General features: G+C 32.3%; 1 protein-coding gene across 1 annotated transcript in view; it reads right to left on the bottom strand.

Annotated features, from left to right (window-relative positions):
- CSMD1 (CUB and Sushi multiple domains 1) overlaps positions 1 to 21,273 on the bottom strand; it is a 1,092,714-nt gene that overhangs the window by 259,168 nt on the left and 812,273 nt on the right. The window contains exon 13 of the mRNA XM_053939637.1: positions 1,141 to 1,323. Within this exon, the coding sequence (XP_053795612.1) occupies positions 1,141 to 1,323 (183 nt within the window). The remainder of the gene's footprint in view (positions 1 to 1,140; positions 1,324 to 21,273) is intronic.

Raw genomic sequence — 21,273 nt, 5'->3', positions numbered from 1 at the left:
AAAGTGAACTCAGTGTATGTAAATAGATGTTAGAGATTCCATGCTCTTTCACAGGGCATGTGCATATGTAACACTGGAAGCACAGTAACATATTCTATGTTGTCAACACAAACTGATATAGCAATCCAATGCAATACAGCACCATGAAGAAACACAACTTCTGTCTTCCAAGGGAACTGCAGCTGAACTGTCTCTGTGCCTAGGCTTTACATGCTTAGACACAATTCAGCATTGCAAGGCATATTGAGGATTATTCAGGTCCAGAGCAATCTTGCTCAGGTTGTTAAGTCCTGTACCAACACAGCTTCAAAGTACATACATGTCCAAATAGAGCAGGACACCTCACAAAGGTTGTGGTGGTTGTCAAATCCAGTACTGATTTGTATGACTTGTTATAGGAAAATTTAACATGATCTACAGAACTGAAATGCCTAATATACCTGCGTACTTGAAAGATTTGCTCTATTTTACAAGAAAGGGAAAAAAAAAGAAAAGGGAAAAAAACCCTACCCAACCCAAATAAAACACCCCCCTCAAAAAACAAAAACACACAAACAAACAAACAAAAAACAAAAACCCAACCAAACACCAAAAATACCCCCTCTTTTAACAACAAATATATTTTATCTTTTAAATCAAAATTCACAACTAATGACTTTTCATATGTTCAGTATTCTTAACTTCTTTATATTCATATTCACATCTTTGTGATATATCACAAAAAAAAAATCCCAAAAAAACCCACCAAAAAACCCCCAATCTTTTCTTATGTGGGTCTGCAGGCTGTTTTGCACTGCCACAACAAAACATGTACGTACCACAGAATCCTTTTGAACACTTATTTGCTATTAGGAATTGCTAATTTAAAACCTAATTCAACACACATTTACATGAAGACTGTTAAGTGGTTCAATTATACATAAAATGAGTGTAAAGAACATTCTAAAAACAGCCTTGTGTGACGTTCCCCATAAATGAGCTACCGAGTCAATTGAAAAAAAAAAGCAAACCATGATGGAAAAAGTCTTCAAGGTACTTTGAAGTATTTTCCTGTTGATTAGTCAGAAAAGTTAAGAAATGCAAGAGGTTAAGGTCAGAAAAAAAAAAAAAAACAACAGAAAAAAATATAATAATTCTTACAAACGCAGCTGGGTTTGTTGCCAGACCACTGGTTATTTTGTTGACATGTAATCGTTCTCTCTCCCACCAGCTCAAAAGCTGCTTGACATTCAAAGGTAAGTGTGTCTCCATGCAGAAAACTGCTGCCAGTCCTTTTCCCATATGATGGAATTCCAGGATCTCCACAACCTCCTTTCTCTATTTCTGAATATCAAAAAATTCAAATGCAATAATAAGGAAAATACATTTGCAATCAATTTATATGTCAGTATCAGAAGTACTTTCAAAATATTTGGCATTATACATTAAACTAATATTTACAGCTGAAAATGAACTAGAGGTAAATGCTGTGCAACTGCCTCAAAGGTGATTTAGTATCTAAAGTTCTTTCACAAGCTAATAGCTTCCATTCCTGCATTGCTGCATTGCTGAAAATAACAAAATACTTATATTTAACTGCATGACTGCACCAAATTACAGCATATTTGAAGGTAAAAATATAAAACCAGTGTCTATCCTACCCCTGGACACATAGTATGTGTAGATAGTTTATCTCACAAAGAAGTACTCATACTAAAGAATCTCTTAACTCTCACATCTGCAACTCCATTTATAAATCTATTAACAATATGATTAAAAGTATATAATTTCCCAATAGATTCAATAGATTTCAGTTTAAAATAGCTTAAGTATAATAAAAACAAAATTGAGGAATTATTTCTTAATCACATCTAATTAGAGCCACATTTTTCCAGCTGCATTCAGCTGTGCTGAAAATAAATTAACATTTTAGATAATATTTCAAGATATTCTCCAGGAGCTCTGTTTCTTAAATTATTTAATTTCCAGATCTCAAATCTACACAAAGCAGATAAGGCTATAAAAAATTCAAATCATATGAAATTTATGAATACCATAAGTATTAGAAAAGAAAATGAAAGTATTAATTGCCTGCGATAGAATCATCTTACAAAATACTATACACACGGCCACCCATCAGAAAATGAAGGCTCCATTTCTTTGTTATTAAATTGAAAGCAATTTTTTTTAATTAACTTGCCTTTGATCAGAAAAAATAACAAAGCTCTTCTGATTCTATGAACTGTGCTGCTGCACATGTAATGAAATTAAGTAAATCTGATTTAAATGAAAGTAAAAATAAAGTTCTTGGCATTTAAATATTTTACAGTTCTGTCCAAGGTATGAAATCAGAAACATTCAAGATAACAACAAAATTAAACTCACTGAATAGTATTAAATATTAACATCATTTAATACAATTGAAAATGTTTACTGTCAAATATTGTTAAATCTAATTACGTTAAATCCTGGCAGAAGATCCAAGAAGAAGACCTTGACTCAGCAACAGAAATTTTAAGATACAGGATAAAAAGTTATCATATGTGAAGTCAATCCACTATGTTTACACCCTTAGAGTCATTAACAGATTGTTGACAGACATGTTCAGGAAGCTATGGCATATATTTCACATTGTAATAGTTTTCTTGACCTGCTGATGATGCTGTGCCTGATGGACCCATTATTATTTTATCAAAATAATTTGTTTTAGCAGAAAGTTAGCATGCATAAATTAATAAAAACATTTTCCAACATTTTCTAGTACACAAATACAATAAAACATTGAGAGAGAGAATTATAAAGAATATTTGTAAATAATGAATCAAAATTATACATACAAATGCTTTAATCCAGCTTCACTTGTCTGTTCCTACTGAAATATTGACTTTTACTTCCACAGAACAGCACTGAAAACCTGTGTTTTCAGCTATGCACATCTTTACATACTTCATGAAAATGTGAGGAGCCACAGAAAATCAGAATACACATTTTAATCACATTTTAGAAATTCATCTCCCTCACTGACAGCAGAGCTGTATCTAATCCAACATGTGAGAATGATCGTAAGCTCTTTGCCAAACTTAGGAGATGAACCAAATATTTTTTCATTCTTAATGTATCACCCTTGATCCAAGAATGCCCATATGGGCATATGGTGGTTTATAATTCAGATTTGTAAATATCTTATTTTCAAGCACAAAAAGCATAAATAAATGAAAAATATTAACACTAATTTCAGACAAAACATTTAAAAATATGTTTCATTATTTGGAAAAATAGTTTTAATAAAATATGTCTCATAAAAAACAACTGAATTATAAATTTCAGTTTCCCTAACACACAAGAGAAGGATGTTTGAATGAATTTCTTTTATACTGAAAAGCCAAATAACTCATAAAAATGTCAAAAATAATTACATTAACTTTATTTCTATTTAAACATTCAGGGTCTGTGCATGTTTGTTCAACATAAAAACAATACAGAAAATATGACAGATTTATAAAACACTTCTGAGGATGTCTTATTTGCATTTTGACAATAAATAGGTTGAAAAATTCCATCCAGGTCTAGGAATCCATATCTTCACAAACCTTAAATTGAAGACTCTACGTATTCCTAACAGGAAATCTACTCTAGTCAAAAGTTATTCAGGCTGACAGGAAACACTCATTGTAATTCATGGAATCATCATAGGATCATAGCATTTGGGTCTGAAGGGGCCTTAAAGATCTCCTAGTTCCAGCCACTTTGTCACGGACAGGAATACCTTCCACTAGGCCCATGTTCGCCAGATCTGGCCTGGCCTTGAATACTCCCAGGGATGAGGTATCCACAACTTTTCTTGGCAACCTTTTCCAGTGCCTCAGCACATTCACAGTAAAGAGTTTCCTCCTAAAATCTAATGTAGAACTACCCCTCTACTCTGTGAAAAGTCCCTCTGCAGCTGTCTTGGAGGCACCCATTAGGTACTGGAAGGTGCTCTAAGATGTTCACAGAAAGGGTTGTCAAGCATCAGACCAGGCTGCTCAGGGAAGTGGCTGAGTCACCATCCCAGAAGAATTTAAACAATATGTAGATGTGGAATGAGGGATATCATCTAGTTGGGGAATTGGCAAAGCTGGATTAATGGTTGGACTGATGATTTTAAATGATTCTCTGATTCTCTTTAATCCAAAGCTACATTTCCATTACATTAACAACCCAAAACGAAGGGAAGACACAGAAGTCCAAACTAATGATTTTATATTTACACATAAAGAATACTCTTTCTTTATAACTAGATCTAGAGTAGTAAGTAGGCATGTAAAGATTCCCAACATTTTTTTTCCTCTGGGATTTTGCACAGATTTTTTTCTTCATTGTCCTTTCTGATACCTGTTTGACTTGTACTGATTTAGTCATTGAACAATTTCTTAAAATGTCTAAATCCAGCTGAAATACATTGTGTGTATTGCTCCAACACATGCATTGATTATTCTGTTTCATAAATGAAGAGGTGCCCTGTATCAGTTTGCTAAAAAAGAGAACATTTCAGACAAATTCCGTTGAAGTTATGTTGAGCTCTTAAAAAAATCCTATGGGATAGAAAATGTTCTTAAAATAACAAACATGAAAATAAAATCTATGCTAACCTATTTAGCATGGCAATTAAAGCCCTGTTCTTTTAGGATTATTCTGTGTATTCATTCAATGTTGAACTTCTTTTGATCTGAGTTCTTAGAGCTGTGTGAACTTCACGAAGTTTGCACATAAACTCTGAAGTCTAAATTTAAACATCAGCTTCCTTTGGTTACCAAAATATTAATATTGATCTTATGCAATTGTTCTTGGCTTTCATGTACCCTCTTTCAATAGCCTGGGGAAACAGACTTTTAATCTTGTTTGTAAACTAGAAATATTTACTCAGTTTTAGGGAATATTCTTTCTTTCATGTTAGAAGAATGACAAGATTAGATTTCTGACTGTAAGGTCGTATCTCTCTGAATTTAATTGAAAGACATTTCTGTTGCTCTGTTTTCTTTCAAATGAATAAATATGGCAATTCAAATGTGATATTAAGCATTTAAATATGTATCATGACTACTATTTGAAAGATGTCACATTGCAATTCAAAGATTTTTTGATGTAAGGACTTTGACTACGGTATCTGAAATGTATAATAAAATAATTTATAGTTTAGATTTTGCACTCTCAAACTTACTATTCATGGAAGGAGCAATTTACTGCTTTTTTCCCCTTGTTACTAGATTAAAAATACACAGTTTAAATTAAATTCTTAGTGTTGCTGTGTTTTCATTCACACTATCCAACATTCTAGCTTAGATGATTAGTGAATCATCTAATCATTAAATCTGAATCTAGATACAACACAAAGAGTATAAATATTCATTTCACACATTAATAATTCAGATGCATAAATACAATTTAAACTAAACATGTGTTTTTAACATGTGAGTTGAGCAAAAATCAATTTTTGAGATATAAAATAAACTTGAGGTTTTTATCAGAAAGCTGAAGTCAACATCTTTAAAACCTAAACTAATTATTTTACAATATTTCATAATTATCATCTTATTTATAGTCAAGATAAATTAAGGGAAGATGTGAACTGGCGTAGGTATACATTTACCCCCCCCCAAAAAAAAAAAACAAACACAAGAGTTTGACATTTAAACTCTGAACTCCGAGAGGTTACAGAAATTCATGTTCCATATACAAAAAAAGTGATTATTTATTTTATTTCCTCTTCTTCCTCATGCCTCCCTGTGTTAACAGTCATAATACTTAATGTAGTTTAAAAACAAAAAGGAGAAACTCTTATACAAGCAAACCCTTATAAAATGAGAAGGGATAGAAAGATGCTCAGGATTGCAGAAGTGGACATGAATAAAGGAATTATATTTTATACATGATTCCTGTAATGGAACATAGGAACTACTACTACTAAAAAAGAAAATGGTAAATCAAAACTAATACAAAAAAAAAATTCAGATAGCACATAACTGGACTGTAAAAGTGGCTATTAAAGCTAAAATGAGGTTGGCCTAGCACTAAAAAGAGGATGGCCTTACATGACAATTTTATAAATGATCACAATTTTATTATTATTGCCGTAAATTTCTTCAAAGAAATTTAACAGTGCAATTTATTATCAGTCTCCAAATATAAAAAGAGAAGGCCTTCACAGATCATATAGTTTGCTGCTGCATTTTAAGAGGCTCTCACATTTTCTCTGAAATGTTTTGTCCTTGCTTTTATCAAAAAGACCACAGTTCATATCCAGTAGATTAATTTTTGCTGCTTCCACCTTATTACAGTCTGTATCAATATAAAAAAAACCCCAAACATGACTTTAGAATCAGATTGATGAAAAAAACCAATTTTCCTAGGAAGTCCATTTAAACTAATAGCTCATTATCATAGCATATGGTGGCTTGCTGGTAACAATAACATTGTATTGCATCGTATCTTATAAAAATCCTTGAAAACAATAAAGCAGAAAAACTTTACAACATGTTAAGTTTAATATATACTGTGTACTTAAATATTATGCATGTTATTACAGAAAGCTGAAAAAAAAATATTGGTTTCTTTAAAATCAATTTTCTATGTTCAGGGGTAAATGCAGATCAAGTATGAATAGCAATGAGAAAAAAGCTTTTTATTACTTGTTGCAAAAAAATGTATGATACTTACTAACCAAGCATGTTAAATTCATCACCAAAATTTGTAGAAAAATAAATATGGGGAAAAAAATCATTATTATGAGTTTGCAGGCACAATGATAGATTCTGATTTGACAGCTAGGACTCCAGGAACAGAGGCCCTGGCATACTAAATAATTCTATGAAACTGTAAGCTATTGAATATGTTAAGAATTATTGGAAAAGGAACAGTGAACAAAACAGAGAAAATAATTCTGTCCTCACACAAAAACCTTCAAAAATTTCATTTTCATGTTGAATTTTACATGCAGTACTGCTCTTCCATTTAAAAAAGGTAACATTAGAAATAGGGGAAGAAAACAAAAGATCAAAGTTACTGAGGAAATGAGAATCAGTTAAATAGACTGCAAATCTCTTTTTCTGGGCAGTGAAATACATGTGCTCAAAAAGTTGTTGGACAAATACATGGAAGAAAATCTTACTGACAGACAAATTAGTTGAGGCATGCATCACTGGAAATAGAGAAAATATTCTGTTTCTTGATTTATCAGCATATAATTCACCATTTCTCCCCTAAACACCTATTATATTCAAGTACCAATATGCTTTTGGTCTCGCTGTAGAATTTTATTCTAATTTTTTTGTGATAAGGAACATGATATGTTCAAATTATAGTGTTCGTCTTGCTTTACTATTAGAAAGAGTAGGACCAGTCAGCACAAAGGACTGAGTAGTGCCTTGAACAAAGTTAGCACGGAGTTATCCTGTGGAAAGAAACAAAGTATTATAGGAAGTACAGGAAAATAGGAAGTACAGGAAAATAGGAAGCACATGAAAAAAGAAGTGCAGCTGCCAGAGAAATTATCAGAACAACATAAGGGTGAATATTGTGAAAAAGCAAACCATGGAATGAGGCAGAAGGCAGTGACAAAATTTGTAGAATTAAATTGTTGTTAAAATTAAGAGAAAGAAAAATAACTAGCAGGAAAGGAGAATGAAGAACACTTTCTCTTATCTAGATAAAATGTTGAAAAAAAATTAAGAGAAGGGCAGGATAGGAAGAGAACAGCTTAAGGACCATTTAGAAAATGCAGACACATTCAAGGGAACAGGGCCTAATTAAATTCAGTACTTAAACTGAAGCAGTCAATGAACTATTAGCAATTATCTTCAAGAACTTATGGAGAACAAGGGAGATCCCACATGACTGAGCAAGGTCACATGTATTAACTGTCTCAAAAACTGGAGAAGAAGAACCTAGGAATTAAAAAAATACCTGTGTATCTAATTGGTCCCCTCCAACTGGGAAAATTATATGCTTTATCTTCCTTTACAAGGGAGTATCCTTAAACATCTATTTACAAGGGAGTATCCCTAAACATCTGTACTTAAAATTATCTTAAGTCCTGACAAGAAAGACATGGTAGCTATCTAGAAAGAAAATCAATGAGCCGTTACTAGCAAATCATTTGTAACAGGATTGCAAAGCCAACACTGATTCTCAGCAAAGTGATGGAACCACCAACAGAAAAACACTATTTCTAAAGGGTTAAAAGATAAAAATATAATTACCAGTAGTCCACGGTTTTATGGAAAATGTGCCATGTCATACAAACAGCATATTTTTCAGATTATAAACTCAGATGACACAATGTATTTGGACTTCTTTCAACCTCTTAAATTAGTGACACATTGCATTCTAATTAAGAATTAGCATCATAGAAAATTAATTTAGCACATATTAAATGCACTGTAATTAATAATTATGGTATTTTGAAGCAAAAAATATGAATAAAGAATTATCATTAGACAATAAAACTTCTTCAGTTAGCTTAATCTATACTTTTTTTATCCCAATCCTTAGAGTTTGTAACAGAAATATTACAGAAGAACAGCTAATCAACACTGCCACACTCTTTCAAGATGCTTTAACCTGACATATATTGTAGGTGTACAGTCTTCCCAAGCACATGTACCCATATAAGCACTGCTTTTTCTCATACTCTTAAAATAAACCCCCACCAAAATCTCAAGCCTGTGGCAGCTGAGAATTTTGTAAAATAAAATTAATGTGAGATGGGAAGACCTTATTTTCCCTGAGTATCAACTTCAGTACCTTATAGTGAGTGTGCCTCCACTTTAAAGACCAGGAGTGATAAGTACAGTTTCATAAAACAAAATGAAATATTAAAATCATGTGTGGATTTGCTGGAGCTTCAACTCAGTACTTTTCTAATGCCAGCTGTAGAAGCAGTAAGTGCTCAAATAGAAAATGTTAGCTTTGGAAGCAACTGAATGTACCAATATTATTAGTACAGTGTGGACATCCAAATAATTTTCCCTTATTATATTTCAGTAAAGAAGCAGGAAGGATGAATTATTGCCCCAAAAATATTCTTCTGAAGGAAAAAAAAAAAAAAAAAAAAAAAAAAAGAGAAAACATCTTTAGGCCTTACACTCCTATATTCTGCCCTTGCGTGACAAATCCTGCCCTCTAGTGTTGGACTCAGTCCAGCATCTTTTAAATTTTTTCGGCAATGCACAATTTCTCAAGATCTCAAAGTTTCTTTCTTTGATTAACTTTGAGACTTCATTGCATGGGCACTCTTTCCATCTAAAGAAAAGTTCCTTTTGTTCTTATCTATATCTTGTATGTTTCAATTCTTTTTGCTGTGCCTCCACCCTTGTTGGCTCCTGTCCCCTTGGTCACCCAAGAGTTCTGGGGTGGGATTAAGGAATACAAACATTCCTTTTCTTTCCAAAGATGACAACATGAGTTTTTTCTTCCCAAATAAAACACACTTTCTGAGTAACAAAACCTAACATGAAACTATTCTGCAGACAAGTAAAGGAAATCTTACAGCTTAGAATTCAGTCTGAAAGCTATTCCATACAAACATACCAAGATGTACATGAAAATATTTTGTAGGCATGGTATACATTTATGAAAACAAACAACTAAAATTCATGTGTTTTTTTTTTTCAGTGAGAGCAATTAAAAACTGAAATTTCACAGAGGCACATAGGGGAGTCTTCATGAGCATTAACTATGTATTTGACTTTGCATAGATAGACTGGACTTAGTCTTAAAATTCCATTCAACATCTTGGTTTTCCATTCTCACACCCAGAAGAAAGAAGGAAGGAGGACAGGTTGGGTTATGATGAGGATTTAACAGTATTGGTTATTTTGCTGAAAAAAGTCTCTGAATATTGTTTGTCTGTAGGGGTTAACTGCACAAACCTAAAAACCCCAGCAAACTGCTACATAGAAATCCTGTGTCTGTTACTATATAACAAGGCTGAACTGTGGCCTTCATAGAGTAACCAGGATACATTAAAATCTGTTCATGAAAAAAAAAAAAAAAAACAAAAAACAAAACAAAACAAAACCCAAAAAAATTCTTTTTAAGAAGTGTTTGACAAGTACAGTGTTGTTTTGGTTTGCTGTTTGTGAGTTTTTGTTTTTGTTGTTTTTTTTCCAAATTGCACAAGGGGGGTGAAATGTAAATTTTTATTTATGTTGCTCCTATCAGGTACATGTTCTGGGAAAGCACATGCAAATGTCTCTACTGTAGAGAAGCAAACAGATCAGGCATAGTCATATTATATACATTTTCAATCTTGGCAGATTAAAAGACAACCAAATAAATAGGTTGCACCCACTTTTCCTGAGCATATTGTGAGTTGAAATTAAAAATGGAATTATGTTAATGAATGGAAATTAGGAAAAAAAAATTGAATTTTTTTTTACATCCGATTCTTGCTAAAATCTGTTACAATTCCTCCTCTTTCCTCTGCATATTAATTTTACCAAAGAAACACAGGAGGAAAACACTCTGGCTGTGGTTCCAAGCAGCTGATTAGATTTTGAACCAAACTTAATATGATAATACTTGGAAACACAGTCCAGCAAAGTTCAGTTGCAAGTTGAATAAACTTGAGGAATGATACTCACCAAAACTCAGTAATCTTTTTTACAGCATGCTAATACAACACAATAGAAAAATTAACAGATTAAAGCTTTTTTATCATGTTCTCTATAAAGGTGACCATATAAAAACATTTCACTGTTTCAGAGGTCATATAGACATTGGAAAACTGTGGCCACAAATGTTAAAACCCTGGAATTATCAAAGACAGATAGATTGAAATGTGGTGAGTACTGCAAATCATAGGAAATATCAACAAAGGTTTATATCTTCTGGATTTTTTTTCTTTTTGAAGCACTTAAAATCTTAGTTCTACAAGGAAGTCTATGCAAGTGCACACATGCTAATATCACTCTCTAGCATTGAAACAAAGCCAAGTTTATTCACTACCTGATAGAAACGGTCCTAAATTTCTTTCAACCAACTGGAAAAACATATAAACATGCATACCTGGAGATATAGACCGGAAACAATTTACATATGTATATTACAAGGACTTGTACTTCACTTATTTTTCATATTACAACTGATGTTGTTAGAGTATTTGCAAAATATTCACTGCTTTCTTTTGCATCTACTTGTGATGATCTTGTTTTAAAGTAAATAGTACTCTGCTTTCTGAAAGATCCTTCAGCATCACACTATTCTTTGGACATTGAAAGGAAAAATAAAGACCTTTTGAGAACATTACTAATGCCAAGCCTAAAAGGGAATTTTAAAGGAAATGCTCTTTTAAAATCTTCCCAAGAAGGGTGCATAATGTCCTACTGAAGAGAGGCTATGCTGGCCCAGAAAGGTCAGAGGAGGGGTGAAGGTACAAGGCAGTAGCAAACTGGTTTTCACTGACAGTTAACTCATGGAATTCAGCTTCACTTGCACATATATCCCATTTAATGTAGTTCATTACATTTTGCACTTAAAAACCTTCAATCTACAGTCTTTTATAAGTGGTGTTCTGAGAGCACCAAGACTCCATATTTCAGATAATCTATTTTCTAGTAAATGCTGTTAGTTCATCATGATTAGAATAAAATTGAGTTTTCAGAAGTGCTTATATGCAAACTGAGCTGGCAAACACACACAATGCTAAGATATCATTGTAGCTTTTTCTTAACTTAATTCATCAATTCTTATGTATAATAAAGAGTCTGGATTTTTTATATGCTGCTATATATACAACAAAGAAATCAAATGCACAAAATGCACAAATGCACAATGAAATTTGTTATTGATAATGTTTTAGATTACAAAGTATTGTTTTTCTCAAATTTCACAACAACATAAGAATAAGCCATTATTTCATCTGAATAACAAACCCCTTTAATATAAATTGCTAATAAAATGAGAGAGCAATATAAAAAACGCTACTCTGAAGAATATGCTGACTTTGCAGCATGTTGAGGTGTTAGTATGTCACAACAATTTCAGTCAAAGTGTAAAATTTATGTCTGTTTATGCGCTCAATAGATAAATCATGCAGTGGTTGAAAGGACTTGGGAAAGATAAAAAGTACCAAAGAACTCTTTAGTGAAATAAATGTTCTTTATAGAGGATCTCACCAATAGACAACTGCATGTCAGAATCAAAATCTTCAACTGTTGCTTAATATTTCCCACAGTTCTTTTTTTAGTACCAACTACCAGTATGATGTTTTCAATAATATTTGAGATTCAAATATAATTTTACATTTGAAATCAGGTGACTTAGTAATCAACAGTGACAATTAAGAAATTCAATAAATACTATAATGAAGGCACAAATTATGCAGATAGTGTTTAATGACCCAAACCTGACTATGTTTTCTTTTCATGGTGTTAGTTACTAAAAGAAAACCATACTAATAAGCACCAAAATCCTAAAACATGCTATTTACTTTAATGAGATGATAATAGGAATCTAGCCTAGCTTAAAAAGATGGAAAAATGCATATGAACAAGAAATTCCAGATCTTTTTAAAATCTCAATAACTGCTAAAATTAATCTACTATACAAAAATATCATTTTGTGGGTTGTGCTGAATTCCAGTACAGCATTCCTAAGACACCGCTTTTATTAAATAAATGTACACCCTTTACTAGAAATTAGCAGTGGTGGAGGTGGTCTACAGTGAACAGTAATCAGGACTCCAAGGATTTGGATGAAATTCAGTTCAGGTAAAGATTTGTATGGAGAACACTGATGCCATACACCAACACTCTGACGATAAAGCCCTGGGCAGGCACCCTTGTACCTTTGTATATCCTGGTCTGCCTATGACAAGCATCTCTGATCTCCCTCCCCTAAACCCTAGGGGTGGCATCTCAGCCATGAAAAGATTGTCCCACCAAGTCTGGCCACTCAAAGGAAAAGTGGAGATTCTCTACTTTCATGCCCCTGCTGCGCTTAACCACAAAAACATGTACACAAACACACTTCTCCCTAACTAGGGAAAGAACACAACTAGGGCCATTAAAGCCACATGAAAAGATGTTGGGACACCCAAGACAGATGATGGACTTTGGACCTGGTTAGCATAAGAGATTATCAAATCAAGATGCCTTGGCAAGAGCAAACAGAACTTCTAGGATTAAATCAAGACTAAGCTGAAGATTAAATCAAGATTTACCAGAAAAGAAAATTACATCAAGCTCTGCAAGCAAGAGATATTGTAAAATGTGTAAGTTTGTTTACGTGATGATTAATCCAATCATTGTCGTAAAACATTACCAGCCTTCCTAGAATAGTATAAAGAGTCTGAATGGATATGTAGTCCACAATAAAGTGGACTATAAAGACTTCTTAGTCTCCCTGTCTCTCTCATCATTGCTGATACCAAACTACTCACTTGGGTGTGCCATTGTCCTCAGATCACTGCAATTTAATCCTCTTCAGTGGATTTGTATTCTTCTTTCAAAGAAGATTAAGTTGTAGTTATGAAAGGTCAAAATGTCACTGAAGAAGAGCGCTTACATAGGGATTTAAGGTAGATTACTCAGCTAAATCTGTACTTTAAATTTATCATACCTTGTTAATTTTAACATTTATGAGTACCTGCTTGCAGATAAAATAGACATTTTCAAAAAAATTAAGGTAGTTCCTATTTGCAGGGTTTTATCGCTGTTTTTCATCAAAAGAACACCAGCTTTTATAGCTGGGTTATCTTAAAAACCAGAACATGGTCTTTACATATAATAACAGTAAATATAAGATTAGCTGTATTATTTTAAACATTTATGAAAAATTTACTGAATTAATTTTGTGGTATAAAATGAACTCTAAAACACATACAAAAAAATCACAATATGAAAAATTTTGGGTAAATTTTGAGGGGAGAGATTATTCAGATTTTCATATTATTCTAGTATGTGAAATACCCTTTATATATCTATAAATACATATACATGTATTTTTAAAATGGCTACTATAAAGCTTTAACTGGAAGCAGGATTTTGTGTACAGTGTCTTAGGGTAATTTTATCTTTTTCTTCAGCTTATAATAAGAATATTCATTTAGTATTTTTTTATTAAGTTACCCTGTGTTGTATCACAAAAAGAACTTAGTATGCTGACATCATGCATATACATGCACAGAAAATCCTGTGAGAGTCAAAGTCTGACTCCAAAATTTTTTTTTTTTTTTTTTTTTTGTTCCAGATAAATATTTGTTTTAAGAAAATTGCAATAGTATTGCATTTTGCCTTAGAGGAAAAAATTAAATATATATCAAGATTATTAAAAAAATGCTTTCTTTAAAGTTGATTGACTTCAGGGAGAGCATCACTTCTCACAGATCATTCAGACTTATTTTGATAGATATACTTAAAAAAATCATCCATATTAGAATTTTTGGACTTGGCAATGTTAGGTTAACAATTGGACTCAACGATCTTCAGGGTCCTTTTCAACCTAAATGTTTCTATGACTCTTTCAATAGAGCTCAACATGTGTCAGTCATCAAATATTTAATCAATTCCTTCATTACTGATTGAAAAAGGTTGTTTACTTAAAGTAACATAGACATGAAAATAAATCTTAAACCAAGTGTCACCACTGGTGAGACAACATGAACAGCTGATTTATTACTCATTTAAAATCAAGTGTTTGATTTTCGAAACCACAGAGTGTGTCACGCATCCAAAGGCTTCAAAATGACGGGGCAATATAGTTCTCATGGTTTGAACCTTGCAGTAAAACAATACAGAAAACTGGCACAAAAATAAAATTCTCTATAAGAAGTATTCTTATTCAAAAGTAAAAATCATAACATGCTATCTATTGCTGTCTAGTTATGATGCATCTTTCTGTCTGACCATTATTTGCAGGACTATATAAATGTATGGAAGGTGCTTAAGAATTCCAAACAATCTCAGTTGTAGATATTAATAGGAAATTCTGAGTATATCACCACTTTATGAATTAAATAAGGCAAATTACAAAAAGATAATTATTTTGGTCTAAAGAGTGAAAGGACTATCTTCTTAAGTAACATCAAAGGACAGCTATGTTCATGGTGCATACACTGCGGTGTTTTCTATATTAAAAAATTAGAGGAAGTTTTAACAGTAAAACATCTATTTCTGTTTACCTAAAATTATTAAATTGTTGATCAAACTTTCAAATTGAGCTGTATCTGCTAAGAAGCAAAGACTAGGATTTATGTTTCAAACACTCAGAATAAACTGTTCAGTTATGTTTCTTGTTTGTTTTCAGTCAAAGGAATAAAGTACAAAGACCTGTCAGAAGTAAAAAAATAAACAAAAAAGTCTCCAAAAGATAAGTTACTTATATTTATCTCTCAAATATACAATACTAGAATCTTATTCTATGCCAGTTTTATTTTTCCAATTTGTTCCTAATCTTTGGAAAAATCATCAAATGTTAATAATGGTTTTTAAAAGCCACAGTAAAACTTAATTAAAAATTTAAAGTCTGGAACTAACATTTATGTTAAGGTCAAACATACTAAACAATGAACATGAATAAAAAAAGTATAAAATATTAAATCTATAAGAATATCTACGCTATTTTCTACACAGAATGTGTTTAACTATTATCTGAAACTACTTTCCAAACAAGTTTGACTAACAGAATGGTCTTCATTGGCTGAGTTAAAACATAACAATTCCCTCTTAGTCAGAGACAACATGTTATTGTTTCAACGTTGAATAATTTTATGAAGAGAAGCAAACAAAGGTTTTAAACTTAACCTGTTAAATCAATAGCTGAAAAGATATAAATGAGGTATGTGTCATCAGTCAGACACAGCTGCAGTCTGGAGGTGAAAGGAGGCAGCAGCTTCCCAGCTCCAGTCATATCGTATAACTAAGAAAGAATACACATACTGTATATTGGCTGTATCTAAACAAATTGTAAATGTGGAAAGTTCCAAGAGTTTTGGGGTATTTTACTTTTTAAATTCTGAATTTTAAGTAATGGACACATTAATAAAGATAGTCCTTAATTCCTTTAACATGCACCTTCTTATGCAGTATATTGACAATGTCCATGATTAGCACAATAGAATGCATTGTATTAAAGGCTATAGCAAAAGAGATTAATACATTGTTAAACAGCATAACTGAACAAATAGATGTCAATCTTTAAGCTGACTGAGATGAGTAGCAGACATTGATTGTATTTCTGTGGAGCAGAGTTGAGCATAATGATATTAAAATCTGAAAAGTCCTCCAATAAAAATAGGACATAAGAAGCAGAGTTACACAATTAATATAAAAATTAAAAATTAAAAATCATTAACTTAACAAATTTGTAATCCATCTGGCCATTTTTGCTTTGTTATTTTGTTAATTTAGGAGGGAGAATAAGAATTATAGGGAGCTGCATGCTTACTCCTATTTATTCTCTTCACTGAGCTTCTGTTTGGGATTGTTTAGTAAAGGATTATGACAGGGATACAAATTTGGTCTTATTCACTACAGTCGGCTAATATATAAATATGCAAAACACTCAACAAGTTAAAGTGTATCAGTATTATATTATATTCCTCAAGCTCACGTGTATTTTCTAGACGAAAAGTGTGTTCTGTATGCCACCCCAAATACTATACAAACCTCAGGCACATTCCCAATATTAAAAATTTCTTTGAAACTGCTGCTGTATGTTCAGTAACTTAGTGTGCCTCTTTTCATTCTATTAGTAACTGACTGGTGGTACTATTTATTTCTTGAAAGAAAATTCAGGTATGCTGAAAATGACAAATGCCTGTTCTAGGCTTATCTGAATAGCATACTGTAAAAAGGTGAGACAAAAACGTAGGAAAGCTTCTTAAAATGATTGATAATACACTGGCAGAAATTAAGTGACTGACATTTGCCCATCCAAAAAACTAACCTGCCCTTTGTAGCACTATGAACAGATTCATTCATACAGTATTCTGATAGAACTCTCTGAGAGTTCTCCACAGAACCAAGTAGCTTTAATAAATAAAAATATTCACATGAAACATATTTATTGCCTGTTCTCCAAAAGGACACACTTGAATAATGTTCAAATAATACATACAAAACTAATACAAGAAGAAAACTTAATATATGTAAAACTTAGGAAAGAGAGAAAAGGTTAAAGCAAAAGAAACTCAGAGTTTTCACCTGAATTACTTATATCTGTTTCCTTTTTAAGCATTACACTGTAAATAATGATTTCCCTGTGTGCATGTCCAATTGTGAAAGTCCTAGCAAGTCTTAATTCCATTTATTTTTTCAGCACAGGTTTTATTAAACATCCAAGCAGTAACAAAGTTTTATATCAATATTGGTAGTGTAATAACATGTAAAAGGTTGTTATGTTTTTGTAAGAGACAGCATTGATTTAAGGTTTACTAATAGTCTACATGGTTATATAATGTAATTGTATGTAAAAAGATAATTGACATTTATCTGACCAGCTGAAATATGTTTTTGAAAGTACTTTTCTACTAGTCTCAAGTAGAAAGAAGAATCTTCTTCCAAACAATAATAATGAAGAGCTTACAAGCTTAACTGCTCAGCTGAGCATCAATACAAATAAAAGTTGTGTCTGGCATTTTCAGCTGCTTGCAGGAGCTGATATACTTCCTGACATCTCCAAGAATTCTTAATAACTTCAAATTACATAAAATGCTAGAATTATATCACTGAGTCACTAGATTTACTTTATAACACTGTTATGAACTAAAGGATAGGCTAGCGAAATAACTTAATTACTTTATATAACCATGTAAAGTCAGGAATACAAAATGAGTTCTAAACAGGCTATAAAACAGATGTTGTTATACTGGTTATCATAAAGTCTAGAAGTCAAAAGATTAAATATTTTTACCAGTATTACAGGTTTACAGGGCTGAATGGGAGAAAAATCTCAAGCATAATAAAATCATAAAACATTCACACCTAAAACTTCAAGCTGTCATGTGCTTTTATGTCAGTGTGTTACAGCCAATAGAACCACAAGCATGGAAGCAGCCTAATGATCAGCTGCTGCATGATCCACCTTGCATGCTGAGAGCCATAGAGCACCTATATATAGATGTGCCACACCCATAAAATGAATGGAATAAGCCAAACTCAGGCACATATTCACCTCATCAGTCCTTTTTTTGGCTGCAACTGCAACCTAACAACACTGTTTGATACTGCTACAAGGTCTGCCACAGTAACATGCTGCATTATCCTGACCTGGATATGCATGGCAATGACTGTGCCTAACTTATCCACTTAACAGGTAAATGCATGCTTGAATCAATATTAAGAAGTGGCATAAATCAAATCTTCCTGTTGACTCTAAGTTGCCTACCTACTACATTAGATCACATGTGCTGGAGCTGGACAAATTTGGGCATGGGTGGTCTTCACTTGTGGCCAAAACAAAATAGAATGCAGCTCAAGAAGAAAACTAACCTAAAAAAAAAGGTGTATTAATAAGAAATTACTTTAAACACAAATTCTTTACCTATTGTATGTAAAAAAGTCCTTGCTTTAGCCCATAAACAGCAACAAACTGGAAAAAAAACATGCTTGTAAAATTATAGTCTTAGTATATCAACATACTTTGTTGGTGTTACCAGACCATCCTGGGACCCCAAGGTGGTGGCATCATATTGTTTTCATCACTTTGTGCATGTTATATTTACTAGTGTGTATGTAATGTTGTTCTTTATATATATGGTACTATCAAAAAAAAAAAAAAAAAAAAAAAAAAAAAAAAAAAAAAGAGTCACTGCATGGCAGGACTAAAAATAAGGTTAGACCTTAAAAAAAAAATCTGTAATCAGTTTATTTATTCAAAATAAGAACTCTTGGTGAACCTAAACCTATTTAACCAGAGAGGTCAGAAGATGTCATGCACTGTTCTATTGTATATTAAAATTTTATTCAGACTGAAGCAACTTCAACAGCAACAATCTTCATCATGATTACCATTCAGCTTGTTTATGGTATTCTTCCAGAAGACTGCATTCGAGGATTTCAGATATGTCCCTTGTATGGAGAAAACACACTGAGGTCTTTCATAACCTTACTAAATACCCAGGTAAAAGGAAAAATTATATTAGAAACATAATTAAAACTTACAGTCCATTTTTATAATTTACTTTTTAAACAGCTCTGTTGCTGAAACTCTGAAAACTCTCTTAACAATAGCCTGTATACTGCATTTTTTTTCTGTAAATGTTTCCGTCTCTTTTTTTCTTTGGTTGAAAATTTTAGTTTTAAAGCAGCACGTTATAGTGCTCTATACACATTGAGAAATGTTAGTGGGTTTTACCACGAAGTATCAGCTGTGAAATACATAATGTAATTTTGTTTAATTTATGAAGACCTATGGAGTGACACCTGGTCATCTTGGCTTCAATAAGGAAAACTGGCATTAATAATAATTGGTGAGGATTTCAGTTTAGATCCTTTGAAACAGGTGTGATATTACAATGCATCTAATTCTTCAAAGACAGAACAATTTAAATTTCTGGCCTTTTCACAGAAAATATGCTTTCAAAGGATTCTTTTTGAAAGGTATTTAAACCATTCTGTTAAGCTATCTGGGATCTATAACAGAGAATGAAGGACTTTGAAATACATTCTATAAATTAGGGTTTTTTGAAAAAAAATAATGGTAGGATCATTCTTCAGTTTTTTTACTTTTTTTTTTGTGTGGGTTAACAGCCTTCTATTTTAGCAATAATAATATGGTTCTAACATGGTTTAGAAGCTTTATCATCAAAGTTTAGGGTTGCCTGTAGTCTTGTATTTTACTTAATAATTACATAGAAGTAATGCTTAAATTATTTTTGTCTTTGTAATGTGTGACATTAAGTATGACTAGCAGAAAAATCTAAGACACTTCTTCTGTATTTGCTAACATGGTAGCTGTTTGTCAGTTTCCTGGAGTTAAAAAACTGGTAACAGCACTTGTTTTACCATCTGTGTTTCCATCGGTCACCTTCTAGTGCATACAGCGATACCAATACAGCGTTATTCCCCTGTATTCAAAACTCTTTCCAGGAATCATCTCTACAGGACCTATGTCTGAAATCTTTCTTGTGGCGCCAACTTTTGGAGAACTGCATTCTACAGTCCAAAAAACATGACAGGGCAGACGACAAAAACTGGAATAGTGAGAATATAGAGAACCCTACATCTCTCTGACATTAACATGCTTCTGAAAGTGAGCCAAAGAAGAGGCAAAAGAACTTGGGAAGACTTGCCTCTCTCTTAATGCCTTAGGCAAATTGTAAATAGAATTAAATTCATTATTCATACATAAAATCTGTTATGCATATCAGTTCATTTAAAAACATCATTTCATGCTGTTTTTACGTGGACATGCTAATAATGTAAGATAGGTAAACTGCATCATTAATATCCTTTCTTAATAATTAAAGTGAGATGAAGTTCAGTTAAAGTAACAATTTTCTATAGGCTATGACACCATTTAAGTAGTAATAGAAAAAAAAATTGATACAAAGACAAAATTCAGTTGGTGAGCTGTAAAACATATTGCAAGAGGGTGAGAAATCATGTTCCAATCCTGAGCAAAACTCAACTTTTTGGGAAAAAAGATTCAAATAAGGATGTCCTTTACTTTGTGTCTACATAACATGTATAAGGCATCAAAGACTGCAGTTTGCCTTCTTTTTAGCTAACTGAAATCATAAAGACAGTATCCTTGAGGTTACATGTCACAATCTATTAACTTTCTCACAATTAAAATGAGATTCTATTTTTAGACAGGTTCTTTGCTAAACAAGAGGAAGAATATTTATTCAGGCACCTTGTGACAGGATAAAAGTTTAAACTTTATACTTAGCCTAAAGCAGGAAATGTATTGAGAATGCAGATGGTTAAAAGTTTCATTAACAATAAAAGACGAGAAAATGCTAATAAAACTAATGAGAACATTGAAATTAAAAAGAGAAAAAAGCTATAATTCACCTTCATCTTAAAACATTTACTATACTTTTGAACTTGTAAACATTTCACACTTCAGAATTCTGAAATTGACTTGCAAAACTAAAAAAAATGCAGAAAAACCCACAACTGGCTGGAAAACAAGACTGAAAGCCAAAATCCAACTGTCAAATGATAACAATATACTTCATCAAAGAGATGCTATTGCTGCTGCAAAATGCATATTGTGTACTTCAGGTGTTTGCAGAAAGTCCCCAGAAGTAAGAGGTTGAACTCCATAAATAAAATAACATCATTAGACAAATAGAGAAATGACAAC

This window comes from Vidua chalybeata, chromosome 3 (assembly GCF_026979565.1).
Source record: "Vidua chalybeata isolate OUT-0048 chromosome 3, bVidCha1 merged haplotype, whole genome shotgun sequence".
In the NCBI taxonomy this organism is placed as follows: Eukaryota; Metazoa; Chordata; class Aves; order Passeriformes; family Viduidae; genus Vidua; species Vidua chalybeata.
The sequence above is the reverse complement of the archived record's forward strand: the minus strand, read 5'-3'. Positions and strand labels throughout refer to the sequence as shown.